Source organism: Solea senegalensis, linkage group LG6 (assembly GCF_019176455.1).
Source record: "Solea senegalensis isolate Sse05_10M linkage group LG6, IFAPA_SoseM_1, whole genome shotgun sequence".
Lineage (NCBI taxonomy): Eukaryota > Metazoa > Chordata > Actinopteri > Pleuronectiformes > Soleidae > Solea > Solea senegalensis.
Window position 1 is genome coordinate 9637981 of NC_058026.1, and position 25690 is coordinate 9663670.

The 25690-nt window shown below is 41.3% G+C and overlaps 1 protein-coding gene across 3 annotated transcripts; it reads right to left on the reverse strand.

The window, feature by feature from the left end:
• On the reverse strand, positions 1–25000 carry pnpla6 (patatin-like phospholipase domain containing 6). Of its 3 annotated transcripts, none has more exons than XM_044027675.1 (36): positions 24919–25000; positions 21045–21133; positions 19227–19280; positions 18912–18999; positions 18733–18815; positions 18511–18602; positions 18260–18400; positions 17953–18112; positions 17677–17757; positions 16833–16961; positions 16606–16686; positions 16047–16182; positions 15812–15886; positions 15515–15615; positions 15054–15239; positions 14512–14589; positions 13425–13630; positions 13107–13238; positions 12457–12580; positions 12070–12183; positions 11904–11979; positions 11020–11166; positions 10859–10922; positions 10559–10727; positions 10268–10450; positions 10055–10173; positions 9630–9786; positions 9406–9522; positions 9232–9301; positions 5040–5156; positions 3335–3483; positions 2981–3133; positions 2719–2835; positions 2545–2632; positions 1663–1805; positions 1–1252 (listed from the first exon to the last, which is right to left on the reverse strand). In XM_044027675.1, the coding sequence occupies exons 2-36, from the start codon at positions 21090–21092 to the stop codon at positions 1184–1186; spliced, it is 4047 nt and encodes a 1348-aa protein (XP_043883610.1). In that variant the 5' UTR covers positions 21093–21133; positions 24919–25000; the 3' UTR covers positions 1–1183. The 3 variants fall into 3 exon arrangements, with proteins under 3 accessions (XP_043883610.1, XP_043883611.1, XP_043883612.1); XM_044027676.1 differs by lacking the exon at positions 5040–5156 and adding an exon at positions 6756–6872; XM_044027677.1 differs by lacking the exon at positions 5040–5156.
• Positions 25001–25690: the final 690 nt, after the last annotated feature.

Here is a 25690-nt window from a genome sequence, read left to right on the forward strand (position 1 = left end):
ACTATCTATTAAAAGCCAGTAGTTAACATTAAATAAATTTAAAAAAAACCACCTCATATACATACAAGAATATCAACACTGTTTATATTATATTATAACTGGGGCTTGTTACACTTTTTACATTAGGTCCCTTTTAATTATTCATAATTACATGAGGTGTGATTTCAGTCCAGTAGAAGTTTTCTGTGCATCCACTAAAATAACAAACAGTCTGTGATTTGTTTTTGTTGTTGTTGTAATAATTGTTGAGTTATACGCAGAAGCTCTGAAGTACTGTAAGTGAGAACTGTGTGCAAGCAGAAAGGGGTCACGCACTGTTTTCCGTGTGTAACTTCAGCCGAATGATCGCCGGTTAAATAAAAAAAGGCATCGTCTTTTTTATCGTTTCAAACAAAGAGTTAAAACACAAACACATGAAGCGCACACGTCTCATCCACTCCCTCTCATCTCGTCTCATGTGCCGTGCAGTTTAACCGGGTTCACCCTACTGTGCTGTGCATGGATTTTAAATCGAGTTACTGGAGCGTTTGATGGCTCACTGGTAGACAACGTTCCGAATCTTTCCGCAGCATTGATGAACACATCCGTCTCAATAATCTATCCTGAGGTCAGAGAAGTCCACTCCTGGACACGTGCGAAAAAAAAAAGTGATGACTTTGATTGTGACCATTTTAAGTGTTCGTATTCTTCTCACATCAGTTCTTTGTCATCATGACTTTCTCCTTGGACCAAAGCAGTGAACACCGACTTGCTAACGGTTCTAAATTAACAAACCCCAACACTGAACTAATCTCCATGCTAAACTTACCTAACTAACTTGTTGTTTTCAGTGTCCTGCTACAATCTCACATCTCAGTCCGACGCACACTCATTCAAACAAGCAACACAAAAAAAATGAACGGACTAGGTTAGACGTCTTCAACGTTAAGAGACGGAGTGCAACAAAGCCGTTAGCACAGAGAGACGCGCGCACACAGAAAGAGCCGCAGGTGAGACATGGCGCTGTAGTCAGCGTGACACCGATGTGATGCCTCTCGACGAATCCCTCCAGGAGGAGCGTAATAGTAGTATTTCAGAGTATCAGACGTCACAGGGGGCAACGTCTCAAGCCCGTACTATTTATGGAGCCATGATTTGTCCCGTGTTCTTGCTGAAACTCCCGCCTGTTGTCAGTGGCCCTGTGTCAGCAGTCGGAGACTTCAGAGGTGTCACTGGTGAGTTTCCGGCGTTGCCTCAAAGGTTTCTCTTCGTCCTGCAGAGGGGGAAAAACACAAGTGTCGCCACTTTCAACCACGACTGTAGTCACAGTGTTACTCAAAGAAGAGGAGAATTCTCAGCAGATGAACCTTTAATAAATATACACATGGTGCTCTGGGAAGTATTGTGTGACTGAGTCACTTCAATGTTGGTGGTAATGATACACTGTCAGTCATCGGTGATAAAGTGCAACAGGCTGGTGAGATGAACGGTCAGTGTGTGACGACTGCAGAGCTGCTGATGAATACATTCTACAAAAGGTTTACTTTTGAAAGTGATCCTAAGAATATACTTTGAAATACTCCTCTGTACTCTGTCTCTTTAATAGGAAGTTGGCCATCAGGCAGATATTACACAATAAAGCTTTGTTTCAAAATGCAGGGATTTAAGACTAGATTTGCTTACAGTCTGGAAGATTCCATTCTGCCCCCACTCTCCAGGAGAGTGGTCCTCCGTGTCCTCTGCCTCCTCCTCCTCCTCCTCTTCCTCCTCCTCTCTCACCGTGTCCATCCCGTCTTCCTCGTACTCTGTCAGACAGTCTGACTCCTCTGCAGAACGGAAAGATTTAGAGATTACAGAGATGAAAGTTTACTTTACAATAAAGCACAACAGCTGAAAAGCGATGGCTCCTTTTCCATCACCATATCACGTCCGACAGGATCTTGACGGGGAGCTGAACATCTAGTGTGAGAACTTTTAACATAATGTGTGCAGCTATGGCTGATGACTTTGTACCCGCAGTATGTTTGTAAGACACTAGTCATTGTGTTCGTCCGACTAAAACCAGACTTTTAAAATACATGTAAACAAATAAAATGATAATAAACCTTATGTTTGCTGAGTCAGACCAACCATGCGTTACCATGTATACATTTAGTCGGCTTAAAGCCGCAAATAATAGAAGAAGCCAGTGCACATAAAGAATAAGACGACTGAAGTGAAGTTCAGACTGGGATCTATTTAATGCTCCGTCTGCTTAAGAATTTCATTTTTGGAAATTCATGCAGAGAAGAACAGCCACTCACTCTCATATTAACACCTACGGTGAATTTAGAACGTCGAAATAACCTCGGCAAGACTGTGGGAGGAAACAGAAGACCCCGCAGAGGAACCCAACCAGGTTTCGAACCAGTGACCCTCTTACTGTGAGGCAACAGTGTCTCACACCCAGTGTGAGCCCAGCGATGGACACACTTTATTCATTTAATCCATTTCCTGCTAGTGCATGTATAATAGGACAAGGGCATCAGAAGAGATGAAAGATTTGAATGATAAAATGATAATCACCTTCTGCAGCGACATAGCTTTGGACTGGATCTATCCTGGATACAATCTCTGCGAGGTCAGTGAAGTCGGCTCCCGAGCAGGTGCAGGACTGCGAGGCGGCAAAAGTGATGTGAACATTGACATAATGACATCATCAAACACAAGTTATGATACAAGCGTCCGTGCTCTTCTCACATCCGTTCTCTTGCTGTCATTGTAATCGGCTGAACGGTGGTCCTTCAGCATGTTCATGATGATGTCTCCTCGGGCCCAGCCAGTGAACACCAACTTGCCGTGCTGGAAGCCCACATCCTGACATCGTATGAGGAGTTGAGCAGAAATAGTTCATTCGTTTTAAAAACATGGCTCAACACACACATCTCCAATTTGTAGATTCATTAATGACTGGCACAGACTCATAAGTAAATGTTACGTTCATATTTAAGAAGCAACTCACGTAGATCTCATCAAACTTGCCAAAGTCCATGGTCTTGAAGCGGTCTATGGGCGGTCTGATGTACTCGCAGTAGGCGCTCTTCTTCACCACCTCTAACTGCCGCACACAGGACACGTATGCCAGCCGAGACTGGATCTCCGCCATGTCTGGTACCTGCAGAGGTGGATGTGTCGGGAATCATTTCTTTGGCCTGGGCTACACCACACCAGAAATCATCACATACTGCTCAATCTGCAAACTCTGCAGCAGAAGGATCATCACTAACACGTACGCTTCAGAAAGAAGCAGTTATTATTCTGAACTGCTGAGTCATCAGTCGTTACTCATGCTCTGTGTTCAGAGCTTATAACGTACCTTTACTTTCTCTGCCCATGGATTGATCCGTTTCCACAGCAACCACCAGCCCGACAAGCAGTCGCCATAATTACAGAGGTCAGTCTCATCTTGGCTTCCGACATCGATGGCAATGACGGTTCTGGCACCCATGTTCCTTGCAATGTCCGCTGTTGGACGCGTAATGTATCCACACACACATACACACACACACAACGTACAAACACCACCAAAAGAAATTCCGCAGGAGAGATGGTGAGAAACGTGTTCTTTGTTTCAGGGTGAGCTCAGTTTCTTTAAACCGTCTCTAAAGGAATAACAATATTCAAACAGAACTTCACCACAAAAACATCAAATCCGGGGCATTAATGGCAAACTAGTGACAAGGACCTGATATCAGAATATTTTTCCAGACTTGTTAAGAGACTTAAGAATTTTTGTGGTGCGTCTATTCATAGACAGAAACAGAACGACGCCCCCCACAGAGCCAAAGTACTGATCCAGCTGATTGAGCAGAAACAACCTTGAGAAATGAAGGATGATGAATTATCAAGTCTCTTCTAGCTGGAGCAATCTTTGAGCTCAGGAAGCAACGAGACACGTCTTCCACAACCAGACTCTGAATTACAATGGCTCAGCCAACAGCTTTGTGAAGTATGGCTTTGTTTCATCCGTACAAAGTTCACTCTCCATCAAAACTACCACACACAGTCAGATTCAGGGGAGCTTTGTCTGAACACCGTCATGAAAGCCCAAAAACTATTTCTGTTTCATCACGTTGCCAAAACATGACAGGTGTGTATATTTGGTCTGCAGCAAATACATTTTAGACGTTCAGGTAATTAAGATATACTTAATGGTCTTCAGACAAAGATAGTTACCCTCTCCTCTTTCTACAGACTCCACTCATGTGTCCTATGGTTACAATGGAGGTATAATACAGATTTCACACTTTAACTTCAGCATAATTAAGAGAAATGTAGGTCTGGGTGATACGGCTGAAATCACAATCACAATATTATTATGGATAGATACTAACAAATAAACTGTAGATCAAAATATGGTAAATATTCCTTGACATTCCTTAAGGTTTTTGAAAATTCAACTTGTTTATAAACAATCAACATATGACCACACTTTGTTGATTCGAAGTACACTATCGTCACCCAGATCTACATAAGTCTTCAATTCAGAACAAGGGGAACTAATATTTTGTCTCAAAAACAGACTGGTGTACTAAATTTGAATAAATTCAGATTTGATTTAACTATTTATTTGGCTCAAAGTCATAATTGTGGAGGAAACCAGTGATTGTGCAACTATCCGACACCAGGCTGTTTGACAGACAAATACTGTTTTCCCTAAACCCTATTAATACATAGTCTTTTCTCAGAAAGCAGACTTTTCCCCATCTTGCAAAAATAGTGTCATCAATGTTATTTTTTTTTTAAATTTTGGTTGATTTGTTTCACCTGATTAAATCATAGGTTTATTTAGCTCAATATGCAGATGGGAAAAACTCAGAAACACAGGTCTGCCCCCCCCACCAACATTAGGATCGCATACTCACCCAGCCTACCCACACTGCTATCTCGATCGATTAAAACCCTTCCTTACAATCATCCACTCCACCTTCCCCTCTCCTCTGGGGGACAGGAGCTGGGTGGATATTAAGAATTTGTACACTATACTGATGGGGGAGGGGTGAAGTACCACCTCTACTTGCCTGGCAGGTTGTTGATGTAGCCACCGTCCATTAGCAAGTTGCCATCTTTGGGGTCACAGAGTGGCGGCAGGTACCCAGAGAGGGTCATGCTCGCCCGCACATAGCGCCACAGAGTGCCTGGTACACCACGGAGGGAAGGAGGAAGGAGGAAGGGGGATAACAGCTCAATAATGTTTCAAGTTAGTGTTGACAGACCACAGTCCCAACCCCTGCAAAGTCTAGGACTGTGGCTCTGCTCACCTTCACACTCTGTTGTACATCACCACAAACCTCAGTACCTCGCACAGACACCCTGTGTGATTTGTGCAGAAGGTAAATGAGTAAAATGGCCACCATCACAGAGCATCAAGGCTGTTTGAACCTCCAAACTACGTCCCAACAACAGCGCTTTGAAGTCGTCAATCATATTGATTCTCTGAAGTCTCTGTAGTTTCACAGACACTGTATGTGTTGTTGAAGTTGAAAATAAATATCACAAATAGAGCGCTTCGGTGGTGGGGGGCAGCAGCAGGTGTTGTGACAAAGTTTGGAGATAAATTACCATGAACATGGCGTGGAAGCGTCCAGCCTGCTCAGTCCTGCAGTGAAGCTAAGCACCAGCAGGGGGCAGGAGCAGGCTGGGTGCTGCATGGGTTGGAAGGATAAGGGGCACCAGAGGAAAGCATGAGGTGCAACTGTGCTTGGAGTGTATGTAAATGATAATTTATGCCACCTACAGCTTTCCACTTCTTTACTCTACATTTTTTTAACTGCAGGCCTTTTATTCATTTTTTTTGGGAGGGAGCTAAAATGGCAACAGTGGAATCCAGAACACATCTTCCCAAATAAATAAAAAACATAACATGCTATGTACACCATCAATACACACAGTGTATTGATGACCGCTGACTGCATCTGGTTTGCACATAAAAGCAAGCAAAGCCAGGAGGAGGGACAGGAGCTGTGTAGCAGAGACTGAACATGTCCATGAAGGTAAACATAGATGACTGAAATGACACAACTTCACGAGACATCCTCATGGGACACAAGCTGTTACACAGTCCAGAGGAGAGGCGTCCACCCGAGCGCACAATGATTATGACAATTGTAACAGCGACAAGTGACAGATGCAAGGCTGACATGGTGCAGCCCTATCGCTATCTCCCAAACACACCGTAAGTGCTGCTTTCACCTGATCTCACACTGAAAATCCAACAAAATCCATTAGCTAAGCTTCACTTTGTGCATATAGTAACTGCCTCTTCCTATATCACACATAAACAAGTAGAGTGGGGCATGAAGACATTAGCATTTTTATGAGCTTTAAAGATAAAAAAGGGCATTGAAAAAGTTAAAGCACCTTCTCTGTGAGGTGTCCAGACATGCGTGAACAAACGTCAGCAGTCATAATACCAATGTGGCAGTAACTCGGCCAAAATGTGTTTTGTGTGAGTAACAAAGCCAGTGGCAGAGAGAGAATGATCATATTGGTAATTTTGCAGTCAAATGTGAGGTATACGGTGTCTCTGGATCAGCTCAGAGACACTGTATATACTGGAATTAGTATTGCCTTCCAAACCATGGGCTCCCATTGTCCACCTGATCAGGGTGGGGTTAGTTACAAGTGAGGACATGGGGGAGAGACGACAAGAAAGAGGGGGAGGGCAGCCACGACGTTGACTGCCAACTTAGGGATGGGAAGGGTTTCCGGTGGGTGTTTTTTTTTTAAATTCTGACCTGGGACATTGTTAACATAACAACCATCCACAAGCAAGTGGCCATCCTTGGGGTCGCACAGGGGAGGTAAATAGGGGGTGTAGGAGGCGCTGGCTCTAACATAGCGCCAGACGCAACCTGTCGGGAAATGGAGATGGAGAGGGAGGAACAAATCAAATGCAGGCTGGACTCCACATCACAGATGGAGAGAGAAACACGAGAAAGAGACATAATAAAGAGAGGGAGAGAGAGAGAGAGAGGGAGGGAGACCCGCAAAAAAAGGAGGAGAGTGACGGGTGCATGTAGCTGAGCATGATAGACAGGGAGAAGAATGTGAAATCAACAAAATGACTTACTAGATTCCTCAAGTCTCAAGTTTTCTAACCAAATGCAGTAAATTCTAGTATGAAGCCAATTTGTATTTTGATTAAATCACAAAAGATGTGTAGAAATGAATAAAGTGATGCAAGATTCATTTGATAAGTCAATTTATGATATTAAAAAATATATTAGCACACCAGTTAGATGATTGAATCAACAAGCAAGCTGGTGGATAAGGAGGGAGAGAGGGAGAGAGAGAGAGAGAGAGGATAGAGCGATACAGCCATACTGTACAGCCTTCAGCTAAGTTGTACAAACTGTACAATGAGAAGAAGACACAAAAATAACAATGTTGTCATTTCCAATGGCATCCAGTGATATCTGACAAAAGCACACCAGAAAAAAAAACATTCAAAAGCACAGAATGGAGGTGAAGGAGTGACGGAAGCAACATGGGATGTAATTAAAAAGCAAGGACAGCAAGAGAGGACAGGGCAGAGTGTTCTGGATCCTACATGTTGACATGGACTAGGGAGGAGAGTCAGTGACTAAGCAGACTATTATTTAAATGATAATTATTCTTATTATTATTTTCTTGATGTGTCCTCTGTGAACAAGAAAGCCTAATATCTATGAGGCAGTACAAGAAAAAAAACTTCATCAGTTTAGAAAGGGAAAAGCAGCAAAAGGATGACTACTGTAGGTATTAGGGAGAGCGAGAGAGAGAGAGAAAGAAAGAAAGAAAGAAAGAAAGAAAGAAAGAAAGAAAGAAAGAAATTCAAAGTAACTCAAAGTAAAAAAGTGGTTGATGGCACCGATGAGACAGAGAGAAAGGCTTTGCTTCAGCAGTTAGTTCACACACATGCCAGGATGCAAGAACAGTCATTCAGTGTTTTACGTCGAGACTCGTAATCTATAAACCTTTCAAATCCAGTAAACAACAACTACATTACAAAGATTCAAAAATATTATGATGAAACTAGCTAGCTATGTCTACAATAAATATAAACATGATGGTATCTTTTCACTACATATGTCACGATACTTAATCAAATGACATTTAAAATCAAGCACTGGATTTGAGGGACGTTCACCTCTGATGACTCAGATCTACATCAGCCAATGTTAGTGATGGTGCATTTTTCAAAAACAAGTCAAAACAGACCAGCAATTACAGACACATGCTCCCATGCATTGGTTTTTATGTATACTGCATCAATAGTCTTGCACTAAAGCTATTGTTAAATCTACATTATTTTAAATTTTTTGTACCATTTCTTATCATCATTATTATTATTATTATTATTATTATTGGTTGGAATTGTTGCTTTTTTCCCCTGTAAAAGTCTTAATATTTCTCCTCATGACATTTCCCTCTCAGCTCTAGGCTGCAGCATCTGTAGCATCAACTGACACATTTGTGAAGGTAAAATAATCCTTTTCTGGTGCTTGTAACTCTGTCTCCTGTAATGTCTGGAGAATGGCTGCAGTTTCTAGCCTCATGCTCTAGGCTTATACCTATTGAAGCATATATCTTCTTTGTGGACCTTGAACTTGTAAACGTCCAGTGTAACTCAGAGGTGCGGTCACTATCAAACGAACACCGGTGTCATTTTAATGCCAGGTGTAGAGGGGATCCCAGTGGTGCAAACTGTGTGCTCTATATAGCAGCAGCAGGAGCTTCAAAGCATATTAGGTTCAGTTTAACCGTAAACCATGAATCTTAGCTTGATGTACAGGCAGATTAAATTGTTTTGTACTGCCAAGTGCCTGCTAATACAATATTTATACACTTCTCACATATAAAACAAGAAATAACACCTCCAATGAATGATTAACTCACTACCACTTTATGTCTGACGCAAGCATTACTCACTGTTTGAATGCTTTACAACACATTCTGATGATGATGCCAATTTCACATATTAGTTCTCCGTCAGTCAGTGCAATATTATTGGATTGAGTTGTATTAAATATTGAGAAGGACTTGCACAAACACTTATGCCCTTTGCTTTGTACTGTATGTGTGATAAACATCAAATTATCTCAGTAAAGTTACTGTACTGAAAAGTTATATAAAATGAATGTAACATGCAAATGTACTGTCCTGAGACAATTTAAGGTAATCAATGTGCTATAGTATTGTCGTGGAGCAGTCGGCCCAGCTGTCACTCACCATCCTGATGAACACGCATGGCTGAGGCTGTGATGTCTGTAGTGACGTTAAAATATGGCAGCCACAGATCCTGGGGACACAGATGTTTCTTTTTCAGTGTCATAAACCTTTGTTTACTTGATTCATTCAGGCAGACGTAAGTAACTGTAGTGGTGAATAAAGTCGGTCTCTTACCTCAGCTTGCTTGTCCTGAAACACCTTGTAGATGCTGGTGTTGAAGGCAGAGCCAGAGAACATGGAAGTGATGGGATAGGTCAGGTCCAGGACTGTTTTAAAAACAGAGTTCATTGCCTAATAAAGGACAAAAACAAGAGGAATTTGCCATATCATTTCATATTTTCATTTTAGGAGTTAGAACAGTAATCTGGTAAATGACTGGCCACAGATGTGTATTGTACCTTGGCCCACTCTCTAGCTCTCTGTTTTGTTCTGACAGCACTCCTCTCCTCAGCGTACAGTGCACCAATGAAGGAGCCAATTGAGGTCCCACCCACGATGTCAATAGGAATCCCTGCTTCCTCCATTGCTTTGATCACACCCACATGAGAGCAGCCTCTGCACAAGGACAAACAAACAAATTAAATACCCACGCAGGTACACAAGCCATTTATTTCAGATGGTGTACAGAAGAGTAACCTGTAAGCTACTAATATCTGAAATCCATCCCTCCAGATGGTAAAATGATGGGGGTTTAAGAGCTACTGAGACATTAGGATCATAATACTGCTGGTTGCATTGCTAATACTATGCTTATTTAATTAGCTCTGATTAAAAAGTGTTTCTCGACACGTCAGACAAGCAAATTAGGGTAAACTGCTCTCACCTCGCTCCACCTCCTCCCAGCACCAGGGCGATGCTGTTTCCAGTCAGGACCCGGGCCAGCCGAGAGAAATCACTGTGTCTGTCTGCTGTTTTCTCAAACACTTTTTCATATACATCCCTCTGAACAAAGACAGAAAACACACATACAAATACAGAGATGGCAATACTGTACATTGTAGGTGGTATAAGTTCATTTAAAAAAAAAAAATTGTACCAGTTTGCTGGGGCTACGCCTGGAGAAAACCCTGCGAGGACACTTGAGGTGAAGATGGCCAGAGCACCAGCTACGCATGTTAAGCCACTCGACCGTCCTGGAGGGGCTGGGTCCATCCTCTCTGTGCAGAAGGATTAGCTGCTTCAGAGCTCGCACAGCTGTGTTCTCCAGCATCTGCTCCAACTAGTGGATAATATGGAATAGGAAGTAAAGAAGAAGACTGTCGTTGTGTTTTGCTGGTATCATAAAGGTGAATTGTTACTCTGGTATTCACACAACACAAACACATACCTCTCCCAGGGTAGGTTCCTGGTCTCCCAGGCCAACGATGAGGATGCAGTCAGCCTGGCGAATACAGCGCTGAGTCCATGGGGTCATGCTGTTGTCAGTCTGGTAGAGGACAATTCGATTGATGTCCTCCTGCTGGGCCAGCCAGCCGGACAGACGGTACTCGTGGATACTGAAGGACATCAGACACAAGACGTTGAGGAGCATTTTAATTCAACAAAACATGCACATACAATAACTAACAATGAATGAATGAACTTTGTGAAAATGACTCGATCAGGACTCTCTTACTGTTACACTGACCTGTCCAAAGCAGAAGCCCCCAAACGTTCTCTTATGATGTCACTGGTTAAAAGCAGAGTGGGGCCTGCAAATGTCCAAAAAAAGCAGTGTATGAACACTATTTTTTAATTTATGTTAATATGAGGATGTGAATAGACAATATTAAATAAATGCTGGCCTACCAATGGCACGGAGGGCATGGCTGAGCTCTAGGTTGAATGCACTGATGGGCACCTCGCCTACAGGTAGCACAGCCACAGTAGAGAGGTTGCTGGCTGGATTGGTTACATCTGTACCTGCTGTCATACTGGGCAGACTCAAGGCTGAGCCTAAAATACAGAGACACAGTGTGTGATACACAGTACACATTATATTCAATACTGAAAATGTAATTTGAGGTATCTGACATTAGTTTACCATATTGGTCAATTGAAAAAAAAAGTTACGTTTTCATTTTCAACATGTAACGCTAGTCTGCATAGTCTTTGGACTGTGAGACTGAGAAAACCCATGGAAACACTCAGGGAGGGCATGCAAACTCCACACAAATGGCCCATAATTAAACTGAGATTTGACTCTTTCTTTATTAGAATTCCTCTTCCTTCTTTATTGTTTTCTTTTTCTTACTAAATGACTGAGCCTGATCTGTCTGGTTTTGTTTTGATTTACTTTTATCTTTTTATGCTTTGTTAATCTCATATTTTACATTTTACTTGTTTGTAAATAATTAATTGAGAAAATCTGGCATAAAAAAGTTTAGTTCCGAGTATAGTATAGTATAGAACTAGTATTTGAATCAAAACTTACCACCAACACTGCCACAGTGAAAAATCAATTTACACAGGTTTTCATGAAAAAAAGGGTAAACAGTATGGATCGTGTGAGGCTATATGCCTTCAGTCCACAGTATTTGAGTATTTGAGTCATTAACTCGATGTTCCCCATCCGATAATGTTTCACACAAACTCTGCTCACAGTGTTGCACCGCCCTCTTGTTTTTACATCTACACTGATGTCAAATGTGACTGATGAAAATCCATAATAGAGCATTTTAATCCCAGCTCACCTGAAAATGGCCCACGACCCTGTTGCAGGTTCCTCAGAATCTCTTGCCCTAATAAGTGGATCAACCGTGTCACAACCTACACAAAGACAACAAGAAAAAATGTAATCTATTCTGTACACAAACCCGCCAATTAGACAAAGAAGGTCTCACCAATTCATTCACTTACTTGAGGATATCGTCTTTTGATATTGTTTAGTGTTCCCTCTGGCAGCTTGACCAGCTCTGTGTCTCTCACGGCATGGACAGTGGTGGCTCTTGGCTGTTTGGTCAAGGCCTCCACCTTGAGAATAAGGAAGGAAAAGTCACTTAAATCACTAAAATAAGAACTATGCATGATTTTACTAAGTTTATTGGGATATAAAATACACTAACATGTTTAACCGTTAATCAAAGTGTCCCTCATATTGCATCAAAGGAAAAACAACATGACATGGTTTCTCGTGAAGTTGTGAAAATAAAGCCAATTTTTAATTTGGTTGTTTTTTTCCCCCCCCACGCATAAACAGACACACAAAAGACAAGAGCACTAAAAGGAAAACAGCCTTGTTCTCACCACTCCAATGAGGTCTCCTCTGCCATATTCCCCAACAAGTTCTTTCTTGCCATTTGCTTTGCGGATGACTGAACGCAGACGCCCATTCAGAACAATATAGGTGCAGTCTGACTTGTCATCTTGTCTGGAGATGTAAGGAGAGCAAAACGGGGTTAGGGTTAGGGTAATGCATGTTTACCTGATACTGAAAAACAATGAGACTAAAACCAGACTCTTAAAATGCATGTAAACATTGAAATTGTAATAAATCAAATGTCTCAAAGCTGGAAAAGCACACCCATATAACCCGATTAGGAGTTGAGCCACTACTGCATGCATATATTCAGTTGTAGCTGCATGCTAAACCAAAAAAAACGTCTAATATTAAAGAGCTAGGAGAGTGGAGGTGGACACACTTTATTCAATATATCAATTCCCCACTAGTGCTTGTAAACAGCGACAATGCAGGAGTCTAGCTTAACATTGCAGTTGAGCTTCCACTTAACTATGCATGGATGGAAACATACTGACAGATCACATCAGCAGTTATATTATATACTGTAAATATTATTATATACTGTAAATATTGTGATGCAGCAAAATAAAGTATGTATAAAGAAGCTAATTATTGTGGGTTTCCAAAAAAAAAATCTGAAATGAAGTAGGCCTACCGATAGAGGGCTCTGCCTGCCTCCACAGCCATCCAGTCAATGGCAAAGTCCATTTGCCTGACAAAAGGAGACATGCGAACGGCCATTGTGTGGGCTGCACTCAGCACCACACTGGGCTGCTCCCTCATAATCCTGCAGGTGGCAACACACAGCAAAAGACACAGGACTTAAGAAATACTGGTTACAAAGAAATCACATTGTCCACAAGTAGATTCTGTTCAGAAAGGGTGAGATGTATACTTCAAACAGTGGATGAATGTGTAAAAAATAGAAAAAATGTGGTCGTATGTCTGCATAAAAACAAGGTGATTGTCTCACTCATAGAAATCCGACTTGGAGATTTTGAGGTAAGTACAGTCTCGAAGGGCCTTGATGGTGAAAATGAGTGGTTCTCCAGTGAGCACAGCGAGTTGACCCACCATCTCCCCCGCGTGGGTCACAAACAAGCAGACATCCTCCTGTTTGCTGATCATCCGCTGGTAGACGTGCAGACAGCCAGACAGAACGAAGTGCAGACTCACATCCTTATGGACGGACAGAAAAGGGGAGGGGAGAAAACAAAGAAACCATTTACTTTAGCATTTAGGAAAACCATTACTGAATTTAACACAACACTAAATTACTGCTGTACATGACTGCCACAAAAAGGCAAAAAACAGAAAAGTGCACCTGAACTTCAGATTCTCTTTTTTTAACGTTTGACATGAAATCAACTTTTAAAGAGTGCATTTAACAAAGAAAAAACCTAAACAAATCATATCTGGGTTGCAGAAATTATTTATTATTTGCTAAAACTAATCTTTATTTCTGTTTCTGTTTAATAAATCACATATTGGTAACCCAGGAATTAAAAAAAAAAGAAGAAAAAAAAAGATATAAGGTATAAAGTTCAGTGCATGTTATCTGTGGGCTGATTATGTACATTTTCCTTAACTAATTAAAACAGCTGAAGTTCAAACTGAGAATCAGAATGTGGAAGGAAAGTGATTTAAGCATTATTGCATGGTTGGTGCCAGACGGGCTGTTGTGAATATTGGTTGATGAACTGGTTGATACACAACCATGTAAGTTCTAAAAAAAAAAAATATCCAGTGAGCTGCAGTTCTCATATTAAAAATGCTATTTTGGATGCCAGAGATCAGGGGACAATGGCCAGACTGGTCTGAAATGTAGGAAGTCAAAAGCAATAATTTCCAACCAAGTCACACAGAAGGCCAACAATCTGAATGCTCAACAACCTTATTAGGTGTTCTGTGTAACTAATGAAGTGGCTGATTAGTGTCTAACATTGCATAACGTTTTCTGGGTAGTTTGGAATCTTCAAATCCCTTTTTCTCTCTCAAATTCACTGCTTCTGAAATTTCTGTAGCTGAAAGGAATTCTAGGGGTCTTGTGTGTGAACTACCTGGTCTCCCTGTCTCGCTAAGACAGTTCCAGCTTTCGCATGGTGCAGAGTCACTCTTCCATTTAATAAAGATGGATCCTGGATTGAAGAAAAGAGAGAGAGAGAGAGATCACAAATACAGGTTACACACAAGGTGCAGGATCAAAATAAAGGAAATGTCCTCATTTACTTTTGTTCACCTCTAGATGTGACATACATTTCAACAATAATCTGAGCTGGTTCCTCAAACTTCAATGTGTTGAAATATTGCATGTTGCAATGCTTAATAAGTTCACTGCTACATTTTGGCTCTAAAGTAAATAGAGTATAGTATCTAGTGCATCTACCATGGTGTACCATGGTGACAGGGAGCAAACATGTTATTAAGAATTTTAATTAACAATTTGCTTTCTGAGGTAAACACAAAAAAGATGGTTCATTGGGAATACTTTTCAATTTTAATTTCTCTGGATTGAACTCTCCATAGGCTCATATAAACAAAAAGCTACGGTTAAAATAAAAATACACTTGCGCTTTAATAGTCCCAATATCTGAGGACAAACCTCAATCCTCATGAGTTTGAGGACTTCTTTCTGAGCTTCCTCAAACAGAGCAGCAGTGGAGCTGGACCGACTGGATAACGGTGTAAAAATGTTGTCCACTCCTGACTCTTCTTCTGGATACAAGTAGATCCCTGAAGGAACTTCATCTACTGTCACCTTCCTCTCCTTCTGCTCCTGGGACACAGACTGAAATAATATACATTCAAAAAAAATTGCAATTTTACTACAATACCTTTGCTTTCAATCTCAAATATCTCACAAATCTTGGTAATATTATCAAGATAATAGAATTATAGCACTGAAAGTGTGCTTAATTCCATCTATTTGTTTTCATATTTACAATAGATTGCTTTGTTTTTACTTGACTTACTTAACTTGAAATCTTCTCAAATTACTGCTGGTGCGATTATTATTAAATCTATGTCAAGGAATCAATAACATCTCATTTGCAGCGTACTGACCCGAGTAAAGGTGGGAGGAGTGTTGCCATCCTCTGCAGAGAGAGAGATCCGTCCTCTTTCATAGGCCATGTCAAAGTCAGACCTCACACCTTTCTGTATACCTGCAGACAACATTCAGCTGTTTTTAGAAGAAACACCTCCCTCAACGAGGGAATAGATCGTAGCTTCTGTGCTGTAGATATGACATTAGAAGTGCTGGGTTTTTTCCACTTTGTTAAAATAAGAGACAGATAATTGGTAAAAGTGTAGAGCAGTAAGACAATGTTGTCAATGAAAACAGGAGAGAAGTTCCTTTACCAGCAATGTCCACTGGCATAGAGATAGTCCTGCTAAGAGTTGGCACTGCTGCTCCATCCTTCCCCTGTTCTCCTCCTGCAAAAATACCAAACACATTGCTTTCAGCAAGCAGCCAAGCACAGACCTCACACTCGGAAACTGTACAGTCAAGATCACTACGAGCTTGGAGGTAGCATTTCATCATTTAGAAACAATAACCTATAATTTCTTTAGAATCTGGTTATTTTCCCCTGACCTGTAGTTTCACCCTTAACAGCAGCGTCTCGATGTTCCTCGGGGACTGTCAGGCTGCCAAAGCGCTTGCCATGGCGGATGGGACTGGTGCGAGACGGATGAGGTGCCTGAGGCAGCAACCGTGAGGGCTGCATTTCCTATTAAACAAGTGTGAGTGGTGAGGGCCGAACAATGAATCGTTTTCAAATCAAAATCGCAGTGTGAAACAACGCAATTAGCGAATTGTTAAAGCAAGAATTTTCGATTGCTCAATGTAACCGCATCGGTCTGGTCATGTGACGCACGGCTCCACAGAAAATAATGTATGTGAACCACCCCTAAACACAGGGAGTACTGAACTGAAGTTTAGAACTAATAACAATGAGATGTGTGTGGGGCAAAAAGTTTAGTTTGTGTGCGTGTGGGTGAGTGGAGTTACAAACACAACATTTAGTGCCTCAATTCATAATCAAAACAGTATGGGTACTGGACTAATGATTCACAGGTCCTGAAAAATGCCAAATCCCATTACCCACAGATGTTTGTGTTTGTGTGCGTGCGTGTGTGTGTCATGAGCTCACATGGCTGAAGAGCTCATTGGTGAGTCCCAGATAGTTGTGCAGGGCTAGAACAGTTACTCTTTGGAGACGAACCATGATAATCTGAAAAGATACAGCACAGGGAGAGTCAGTTCACATATCACATTCAAACTGCCACACTACGTATAATAAACCAGCTAAGGGTTATACGCCCATGTGTTATAGCACAATCTTTCATCTGTAAAGCTACAGTTAATTATAAAACTCACCTGTACTACGCGCACAAGGCTCTCAGGGTACTTCTCAAATATAGAAAGGAAGGCCTCGACAGGTAATCGGAGAACAGTGGAAACCTCTGCTGCCCGTGCCGACACCGTTTTGTAAGGCCTCTGATGGCCCTGAACACAAACATGTCACAGATTTGTTTTATACTAATGTCATACAAATTATTAATACATTTCCTCAAGCACAATTAGGGACTAATGATGCTTCTTTTAAGATTTTTATTATGTTCTATAATATAAAAATAAAATTTTCAAACTTTGTTTTCACAAAAGAAAACAAGAGACGTATGGAAAAGGTGACTTTGTCTGCTGTTGTACCAATGTCACAGGGAGAATTATAGTCCTTGTAAGATGTTAGGTCTTGGCGACAAAATCATATCCTGATGTCTTTTGGCAGAAAACATATATCTTATACTGTATATACATATGTATATATATGTATGTATATATATATATACACACCGTATTTATGTATTATGCAAATCTTAGCCACATTTGAAAACATCAATATAATTTAAAAACTGCCCAGGAGGATACATATTTGAATAGTGTTCATATAGCAATGTTCCTTTTATGGGATCTACATTTGCATTTCTTTCTTCCTGGACAAAAGAAATATTCATTATTTTACCCTCATGAAACTCCATAGCCTCAGCAATTTATAATAATACAACATAAGTTCAAAGAGTATTCCACTGATGAACTGGTGAAGGTTTGGTGAGTCGTGTACGTGGATGACGTGAGGAACAAGGCATGCGTGGGAGAGAGTGGGGAACCAGATGTGATGCAGCGTCCTCGGTGTGAGTATCATGAAGAGAGTATGACCTACTGTGATGACATCCAGGATGCTGAGGAGGCTGTGGACGCTGTCACCTGGGAAAACCTCCTTCACCACACTCTCTTTGCCATCCTAGAAAACAGAAATAAGAGGCAGTTAACATATCAGGCAACTGATCTGGGTTTTTTAGAACTTTACTCGACTTTTAGATTTAGAGATATAGATCAATCCTAAACTAAAAATAATACTGAGATGTACAAGTGAGACTTATTAATATTATTAATATTAAACCAAAAAGTGCACGCCTGCACACACATGCTTGCGTACCGTTTGAGTAAGGCACAATTCAAGTTTTCCATCCTGCACGACATAGATGCTGCTGTCAGGCTGGCCTGGCCTGAACACATACTCCCCTTGTTGGAACCGCACAAACACCATGTGCTTACACAGCTCCAGGAAGAGGGGCTTCTCAAAGTGACCCAGCACACTGCAGTGAAGGACAAAAGAGACGTGAGATAGTTCAGAGGTAAACCAACACCTGCTCATGTGCACATACGTGGTTTGTCACAACAAACACTGATCTGGCGTCCTCGCCCCTTTAATCAAACAAACATCCGATAGAGAATAAACCTACCGGACATTTTTGAGCATGTAGAGCACCTCAGAGGGGAGGTGTGAGTTGGCCACATCAAATTCTGTGAGGTCTGCTTCCAGCACTGAGGGAGGGGGCTCCTTAGCCTGAAGAGTGGGCACCTCCTTCTTGAAGCGCAGGATACTACACACATGAGAGACAGTGAGATTAGATAGACACATGGAATATTGTGCTAACCACTAGTTAGTCATGCCACTGAAGGAGTTTTGATGAGAGTGGGGATTTTGATGTACTTTTTGGCAATGTTGAGCATCTTCTGCTTCTTCTTGAGGCGTGGCCTCGAGGAAGAGGAAGTACCCACCAGGGAAGAGGTAGACTGGGAGACCTGTTGCGAAACATATTGGATTAAATATTATTCCAATGTTGTAATTGTTATTATAGAAAGGTAGATATGACATATGACTCACTCTGAGTCAGAGCCAGGTCATAAAACAATAAGGTGTTAACACACTCACTTGACGCATAATCTTCCGCCCGTAGAACAAGACTTTGTCCCTCTTGCGGAAGCGGTATTTGGGCGCCTCCTGGGCCTCTAGATCTGTGCAACATAACATATGACAGATTTGTGAGATCTTATTTTTCATAACTATCGTATTTTTTGACAATTGAGAAAAGCATCTCAATGTTAACTGACTCCGTAGCTTGATCCTCCTCCAGATGAAGAATATGAGGATGGCAATGACAACTATGACAATGCCTGCGCCAATCAATACCCCCAACATCTGAAATAAGAACAAAAGAGGATCAAAAAAGGATCAAATTGTCAATTTTCATGTTTAAAAACCTGCTTTTTGTACTTATGTCTTAGGGCTAGTGAACAAAAGTTAATATTATTACGTTGTTACTTAAACTTGTATGATGTAATAACATTCTCTGCTGATTTCAGCATGACCAAACAGCAGCAAAATTAAAGCAATTACACATTGTCTCAATGAAAGCTCACACTCACCATGCTCGTCTGTAGTTCCTCCTCCACAAACGTCTTGATGTTATCAAGCCCGTCCTAATGTGAGAGAAAAACACAGGTACATGATATCTTTGGGCAAAAAATATTTCACAATTTCGGCAACCAAAAGGTAATAGCACAAATAATTACCCACAGACTGCTACCTTGTACAGTAAAACTGAAATGATGTGTAAGCCAAGGACTTTATTTCCAGTGAAATGTAAAGGAATGTGGGAATAAGGGCATTACTTAAGGGCAGGAGTGTCTGGCTATCAGTGCCCACAAAAGAAGAAGAGAATAAAGATCTTATCTGGCCTTCTTCAAACTTATGCTCTTAAATTACTCATCCAATGATGTTTCCCTGCCTTTACTTCCACTTTGCACTCGACAGACATTTGCTGTGGCTGACATTTTGACAGGTCACAATCAGAAACACAAAGGTGTAAATAATCAAATGAATGATAATCAAGTTCTATTTAGCTGCCTCAGTTTCAGGGTGCATAATGGATCTTTGTCACACCGTAACAGATTTATCTGAACAGAGCAGAGCCATTGTTCATGTTATCAGTAACACGTGTACTTTTCCTGCTGCAACATGTCAAAATGTCTGCTGTGAAAAAAGCCTGTTAGAAAGAGTACACCATGCAGAGCTTCCCAGCTTTGCCCCTGACTAAGTCTCAGGATTCCATGTGCCCTGGTGAGAGCACCGTTGACTGAAATTAAATAAAAGTGTTTGATCCTTGGGTGGATTTAAAGAATGGCCACCAGAGAGCTGGCCACAAACTAAAGAGCTCTTGTAACTCCCAACTTATCCTGGGGATTGAGATTCTAGTGATTGAGATAGTAATCACCAGAATCTTGATGACACTGGTAAAGTGGGTCAGAAATATGCATCCAAGAAAGACAAAGAAATAAGAGGAAGAAAATAATGTCTATATTCAAGATCTGGAAGGAAATGGTCTGTTGCATTGACTTCCAAAACACAACCTAATGATAAAGAGCCGAGCACTTCTTTAATCTGCCGCATGAGTCAGTGAAGGGAGTGTGAAATCTTGTGGCCAAGATAAGCTTGTGTATTTTGCTCATACATAGTATTGCATAGTATTAAAAGGTTTTAGTCACATGGCAGAACAGCCAATGGGATTGCATGTTTGTTATCGGAGGTTATTGATTAGTAGGTGAGGAGCTGGGGGTTGTTAAGCAGTAAAAAGCCAAGATGGACACTGGGGAGATTGACAATAGGGCTGACAGATGGTGAGGGGAGGCAGCTTGTACAAACAGAGACACACGTTAGACTGAGGCTTCAAGTGGGGCACAACACAGTTTATAAACAAATTGAAAAGTGTGAAGATTTGAGCCCATCTCAAAGTCTGACACTACAGGCCTTTGGACACCAGTTTCTTGTGCTATTATAAATCACTATAATAGCTATGCCGTCAAGTATCATAATATAGTCAGGCATCAAAGTGTCATAGTATAGTCAGGTGAAAGTGTCAGGCCAAACAAAGCATTGAAAGGCATCGAAATGTCATAGAACAGTTGGGCATCTAAGCGTCATGCAACACAATGTATGTCAAACTTCAAATAATGTCTTCAAATTATAGTGATGGTACATCAACTTACAACAGGGTGAATGGCTCCCCCGTCAAAGCCTGAGCAGGTCTGCATCGTCTGTATTGGCACTATGAAACTTCTGGTTATGTGCTGTTACCTAAACCATTAATCCGCTTACCAACACATAATAGTAAACTTGTATATCTACATTTACACAAAGGTTTTGTGTTTTATCGTGATACAAATGTATACAGTGAACAAACCAACCTCGGCTGTGTCTCCTTGGACCTCTTGTTTCGAGGTGTTCTGTCCCATTGTAACCCTGCTTCTTCATAAGGAGGGTCCATCAACAGCCACTAAAAAAAAAACAAAGACCCATGTGAAAACTCTGTACAAAGATATTTTGACCTTCCACAGCAGGAAAACACACAATCATAAAAAAATGTATAGCTGTCAAAAATGAGCTCCTTCACTTTCAGGGGCATTGTTTTATTCTGCTGGCTCCATCACACTGTTATCATGACAAATCCTTAAACAGTGCAGAGTGATTGTTAATGTCTCATTATAACATGTATATTTCCTACTATGACATGATGTGGAAAAAACCTCTAACAGGTGAAAACATGTCTCTCTTCTCTCGTGCACATACACGATGGACATTCCTGAATTTTCATCTAGATCTGCAAAAAGACACTACATTCACTCACACCTCAGGAATCAGCACAGTTTGTGGGGGCCACTGCCAACACCTGGCCAAGAGTTTGCTTGAGTTTTGGTTTTAAAAGCAAGTTGAATGAACTGGTCCAGACCTTTGCCCCTGCCTCACACACACACACACACACACACACACACACACACACACAGCTCTCTGCTCTCTGTATAACAAATAAAAACATATCCATACAGATGGTAACCCCATCCCCTTCTTTCATCCATCCTGCAGTGGGGTCATCCTCATACTGTACCAATCATTTGATGCCACTGCTGCAGTGGATTTAAAATGACACAGAATGTTTAAGTAACAACAGTGGGTAATGGGCATACAGCATGTCTGTTCATCTTTATTCCATTATGTGTTCATTTGTTTTGTGTTTTTCGCACATAACTACAAGCTGTGGAGACAACCCAAACATACAACCAGCCTCTCTGAGAAAATAACTCAAAACATAAAGAATGAATGTGAATACAATTCTCTGGGATGTATCTTAAGAACAAAGGATTGGTAATGATACAACGATAAATAATTGTTAACCTTGTAAGATAGGTAAGTGCATCAACACTGTCGGGAACTTGGCAGCTTAACAACTGTGCGCTTTTTCAAAATATTTTTGTGCAATTTATTTCCTTCTCTTTAACCACTTCTCTAAACAAAACCACTACATAGTGCAACAGCCTACCTAGCAATGTTGCCCCTTACATGGAACAATGTACATTCATGGGGTGAAGCCCCGTATAACCAGAATCCTGTGATTCTGGTCAATAAATGTTTTCATTGAATCAGTTATTCATCCAGAGATGTAGCTGGGATATCAAGCTTCATTCACCACCAACAGTCAAATAAAGCCCAGCATGCTGAGGTCCTCCATTTGCATTACCCTCCCCTCCTACATTAACAACTCTGGCAGAGTGAGGCTGGAGGGAAAACAAGCTGGCTAACAACTCATTCTATGTTTGCTGGGGGCATGCAAAGTAGGCAACAACACAGGGCATGAAGAATTTTACTAATAACCCCAAGACATTTTCTGGCTGAATAGAAAAAAAACTTGATAGCCATTAGATAACTGAAAGAAACATCAGGTAGACTACAAAAAGGCTTCTTTTTTCCATGTCCTTGAAAGCACATCTGAATATACAGTATATCAATAGTGACAATAGTTTATATTTATTTATAACATTTTGATTATTGAGGCTCTCTGTCCAGAGCAGTCAGTCTACAACGATAAGAAACAGCAAATCAGTTACTATCAGACCCTGGAAACAGATAATTTTATTTTACTTATTTTGCTGTTGTGAGTCATCTAATTAGTTTGGTCGTTGCCAATGATACCTCTAATGTCCTGTTTTTATCCGATTAACAGCACAGCACTGGCATCAACTGCATCTTTGGTCTGATGTGTTTCCCAGTCAGTGTATAATATTAGTGATAGTGACTCGGAAAGGGTTGGCTGAACTGCTGTACAGAGGAAATTCAATCAGTGAATGGCTGAGAATGGAGTGTCATGTTTCATGACCTAAGGAACACACAGTTTCAACTGTAATACAGCAAATGAGAATATCCACCTCTCACCCTATGTCAGCTGGGATTGGCTCCGCTTTTAAGAAAGCACAGGCCTGTTATTCCCTCGACATGACAGTAGTCAGCCTCCAGCCTCCTAGCAGTGCCTCCCTCGGTGCAGGCCTACTGCCATTGTTCGCTAAGAACAATGGAGCCAGTGTTGACTCCACTGTCCAAGTGCAGACCTGGTCTGACTAATAACTAACACAACCACTATTTTCACCTAACAATATGCACATTCTAGATCATGGGAGTCACAATAACAAGTCTATGGTTTTATCAGGCCATGAAACATGTGTGACCCATTGGCTGAATAAACTATATACAATATTAGGTGGGCTCTGTTATACAGATGACAGTAAACAACCTACTTACAAGACACCCTCAAAGATTCAGTGGTATCCTTTAAAACTGGTCTTTCCCATCACTGCCACCAAGTGGGGTGACATTTGTCAGAGCCAGATCACCCTCACAACCAGGTTAGTTAAATTAGTAGTAGATGTTAACCTTCAGCGAGCATCCAATGTAATCCTTTTGTGCTTTTAACCTTTATCCTTTTATCTTTATTTGGTCCTTTCTCTTCCACACCTTCCTAATTTAAAGTGTAACTAATCCCTCTCTTCTGAAGCTAACTCCGCCCAATGCCTGATATTTAAAAATGTTAAGAAGAGGGCTGAGAGCTGAGTAAAGGAGGGGAGAGTGTGGGACAGTGAAGAGGGCGTGGTCAACGGAGTAGAAAATTCCCATTGCAGGTGCTCAGTTAGTTAAGCCTCCCAATCTCTCACACTGCACTGTATGTGATGGAGAGAGAACGTCGGGGAAGCTACAGCTCCGGCATTTATAAAAGAGGGGAGGTGTCCAGAACAATAAGCCTAGCACCAATTAGACCAGAGGGCGATGAAAGCTTGTACCAGTTAAGTAAGAGTGGACTAAGAAACCAGTAGCTGGAGACAGTAGATATGTCAATTTAAACAATTGAGTAATGACTGACCGAAAAGATAAACAAGCACTGCAATTTATATGTATATATAAAAGGGTATTCCAGTTTGGCTTTTTCAATGACGAATACAGACTACCGCCACCTGCCTGTGAGATAAGTAATTTCCTCTCACGCATGCGCAGAAGACCAGTCTTGAGCACTACAACCAAGACCGAGGTAACGTTAGCTCATGTTTCCCTCAGGCCAAAATAGTTCTGCATGTTTTGCAGCCAGAAGTGTTAGCTTACTGACCTCTCGCGACTCTGGAAGATTGTTTGGCTGTGTTGTAAACACACGGACACACAAATCTAAATACAAATTTGAGCGAATCCACGTCAGTGGGGATCGTTTCGGATGCAGAGGTAAACTAACGGACACATGATTGACTTATATGAAGAGTTAAGAGCCATGACAAGACTAACTTACATGCAGGGGTAACATTAAGCGTTTTCAGTGATGTTACAATCAAACTTTGGATGGTTTAACATGAAAGGTTTTCCCACAACCAGGGCAGACGGTTCCTGACTGACTATCACATCCATAACGCAGTCTCTGCTGCTGGCTAACTGGTGATGTTAGCTAGCTGTCGAGGCGAGCGATGACGATTCACTGTGGTCACATCACGTATATGAAAAGAAAAACAATTCAAGGGTAAACCAAACGCCGACAAGGAAATGGTGTCTAATCATTTCGAGTGTTTCTGTTTGACCTCCGCCGGGAAAATCTGACCGAGGTCCACGAACCGGAGCTGCAGTTTTCAAAACTGGTTTAGTCACAAGCGCCACGGCGGATACTCTCATCGAACCACACACACATGAGCTACAACCTATTACAGTGAAAATATTACATACAAAAATGAAGGGTAGGATGTTTAAAGAGGCGTTTACCTGAGCTGATGGTCTCCCGTCAAACGTCACCGACTGTCAAATAACATGCAACGGTACACTGCTTTCATTAAGCCCCGCCTCCTTGAACTTCCTGAACTCTGACTAATCAACACCCGAGACGCTACAGAACTGAGCCAATGAGAGCGCCACATCAGAGGAGAGGACCCGATGCCCCGCCCACTTCATGTAAATAAACAGTGATGGGCGGTCATGATTGGCTTACGCGAATGATTGACACTATGTGAACCTGTAAATGCAGATAATACATTCACTTCGAAAAGATCAGATGAGATTATACCGCTTTTCCCAAATTCAGTTTCCATTATCAAATACACGGTGTATTCTTAAAGCTGACTAAAGTTAATCAACATTAAAAGATTAAAATAGGTCCGTTACATGATCTCAGCCTAGTTTTTTAGGGCCTCAATCATCTCAACTCTGATAAGCTCCAAGGAAAAGAATGTTAACGGGATTCATCATTAATTGCAGTTAGTGAGATAATTTTGTCAACTCCATTATTTACTACACCTGTCAGTCAATCTGCAGCATATACCAAGGACTGATTGAACACACGCAATAGCACATTATCCTCAGATAACACATTTGTTCCACTCGTCAGTGGTTAGAGGTAACACAAGGGGAAACGTAGATTGATTTCATCATAATATTACTGTATAGATACACACACATTCATATGTATTCATTACAACTTATAACTACCCTTCACAGTAAAACTACAACACTGCCCCCTCCTGGACACTAAGTACATTTC

Bases quoted from the DNA above. Each gene is read 5' to 3' on its own strand.
- pnpla6 (XM_044027675.1), bottom strand. From the start codon at position 21,092: ATGGGACAGAACACCTCGAAACAAGAGGTCCAAGGAGACACAGCCGAG. The intron at 18,603-18,732 runs GTGAGTGTGTTA...GTTTCGCAACAG, and splicing joins GGCGGAAGATTATGCGTCAA to GTCTCCCAGTCTACCTCTTC. The intron at 13,631-14,511 runs GTAGTTCACACA...TCCGTCCATAAG, and splicing joins TAGCGAGACAGGGAGACCAG to GATGTGAGTCTGCACTTCGT.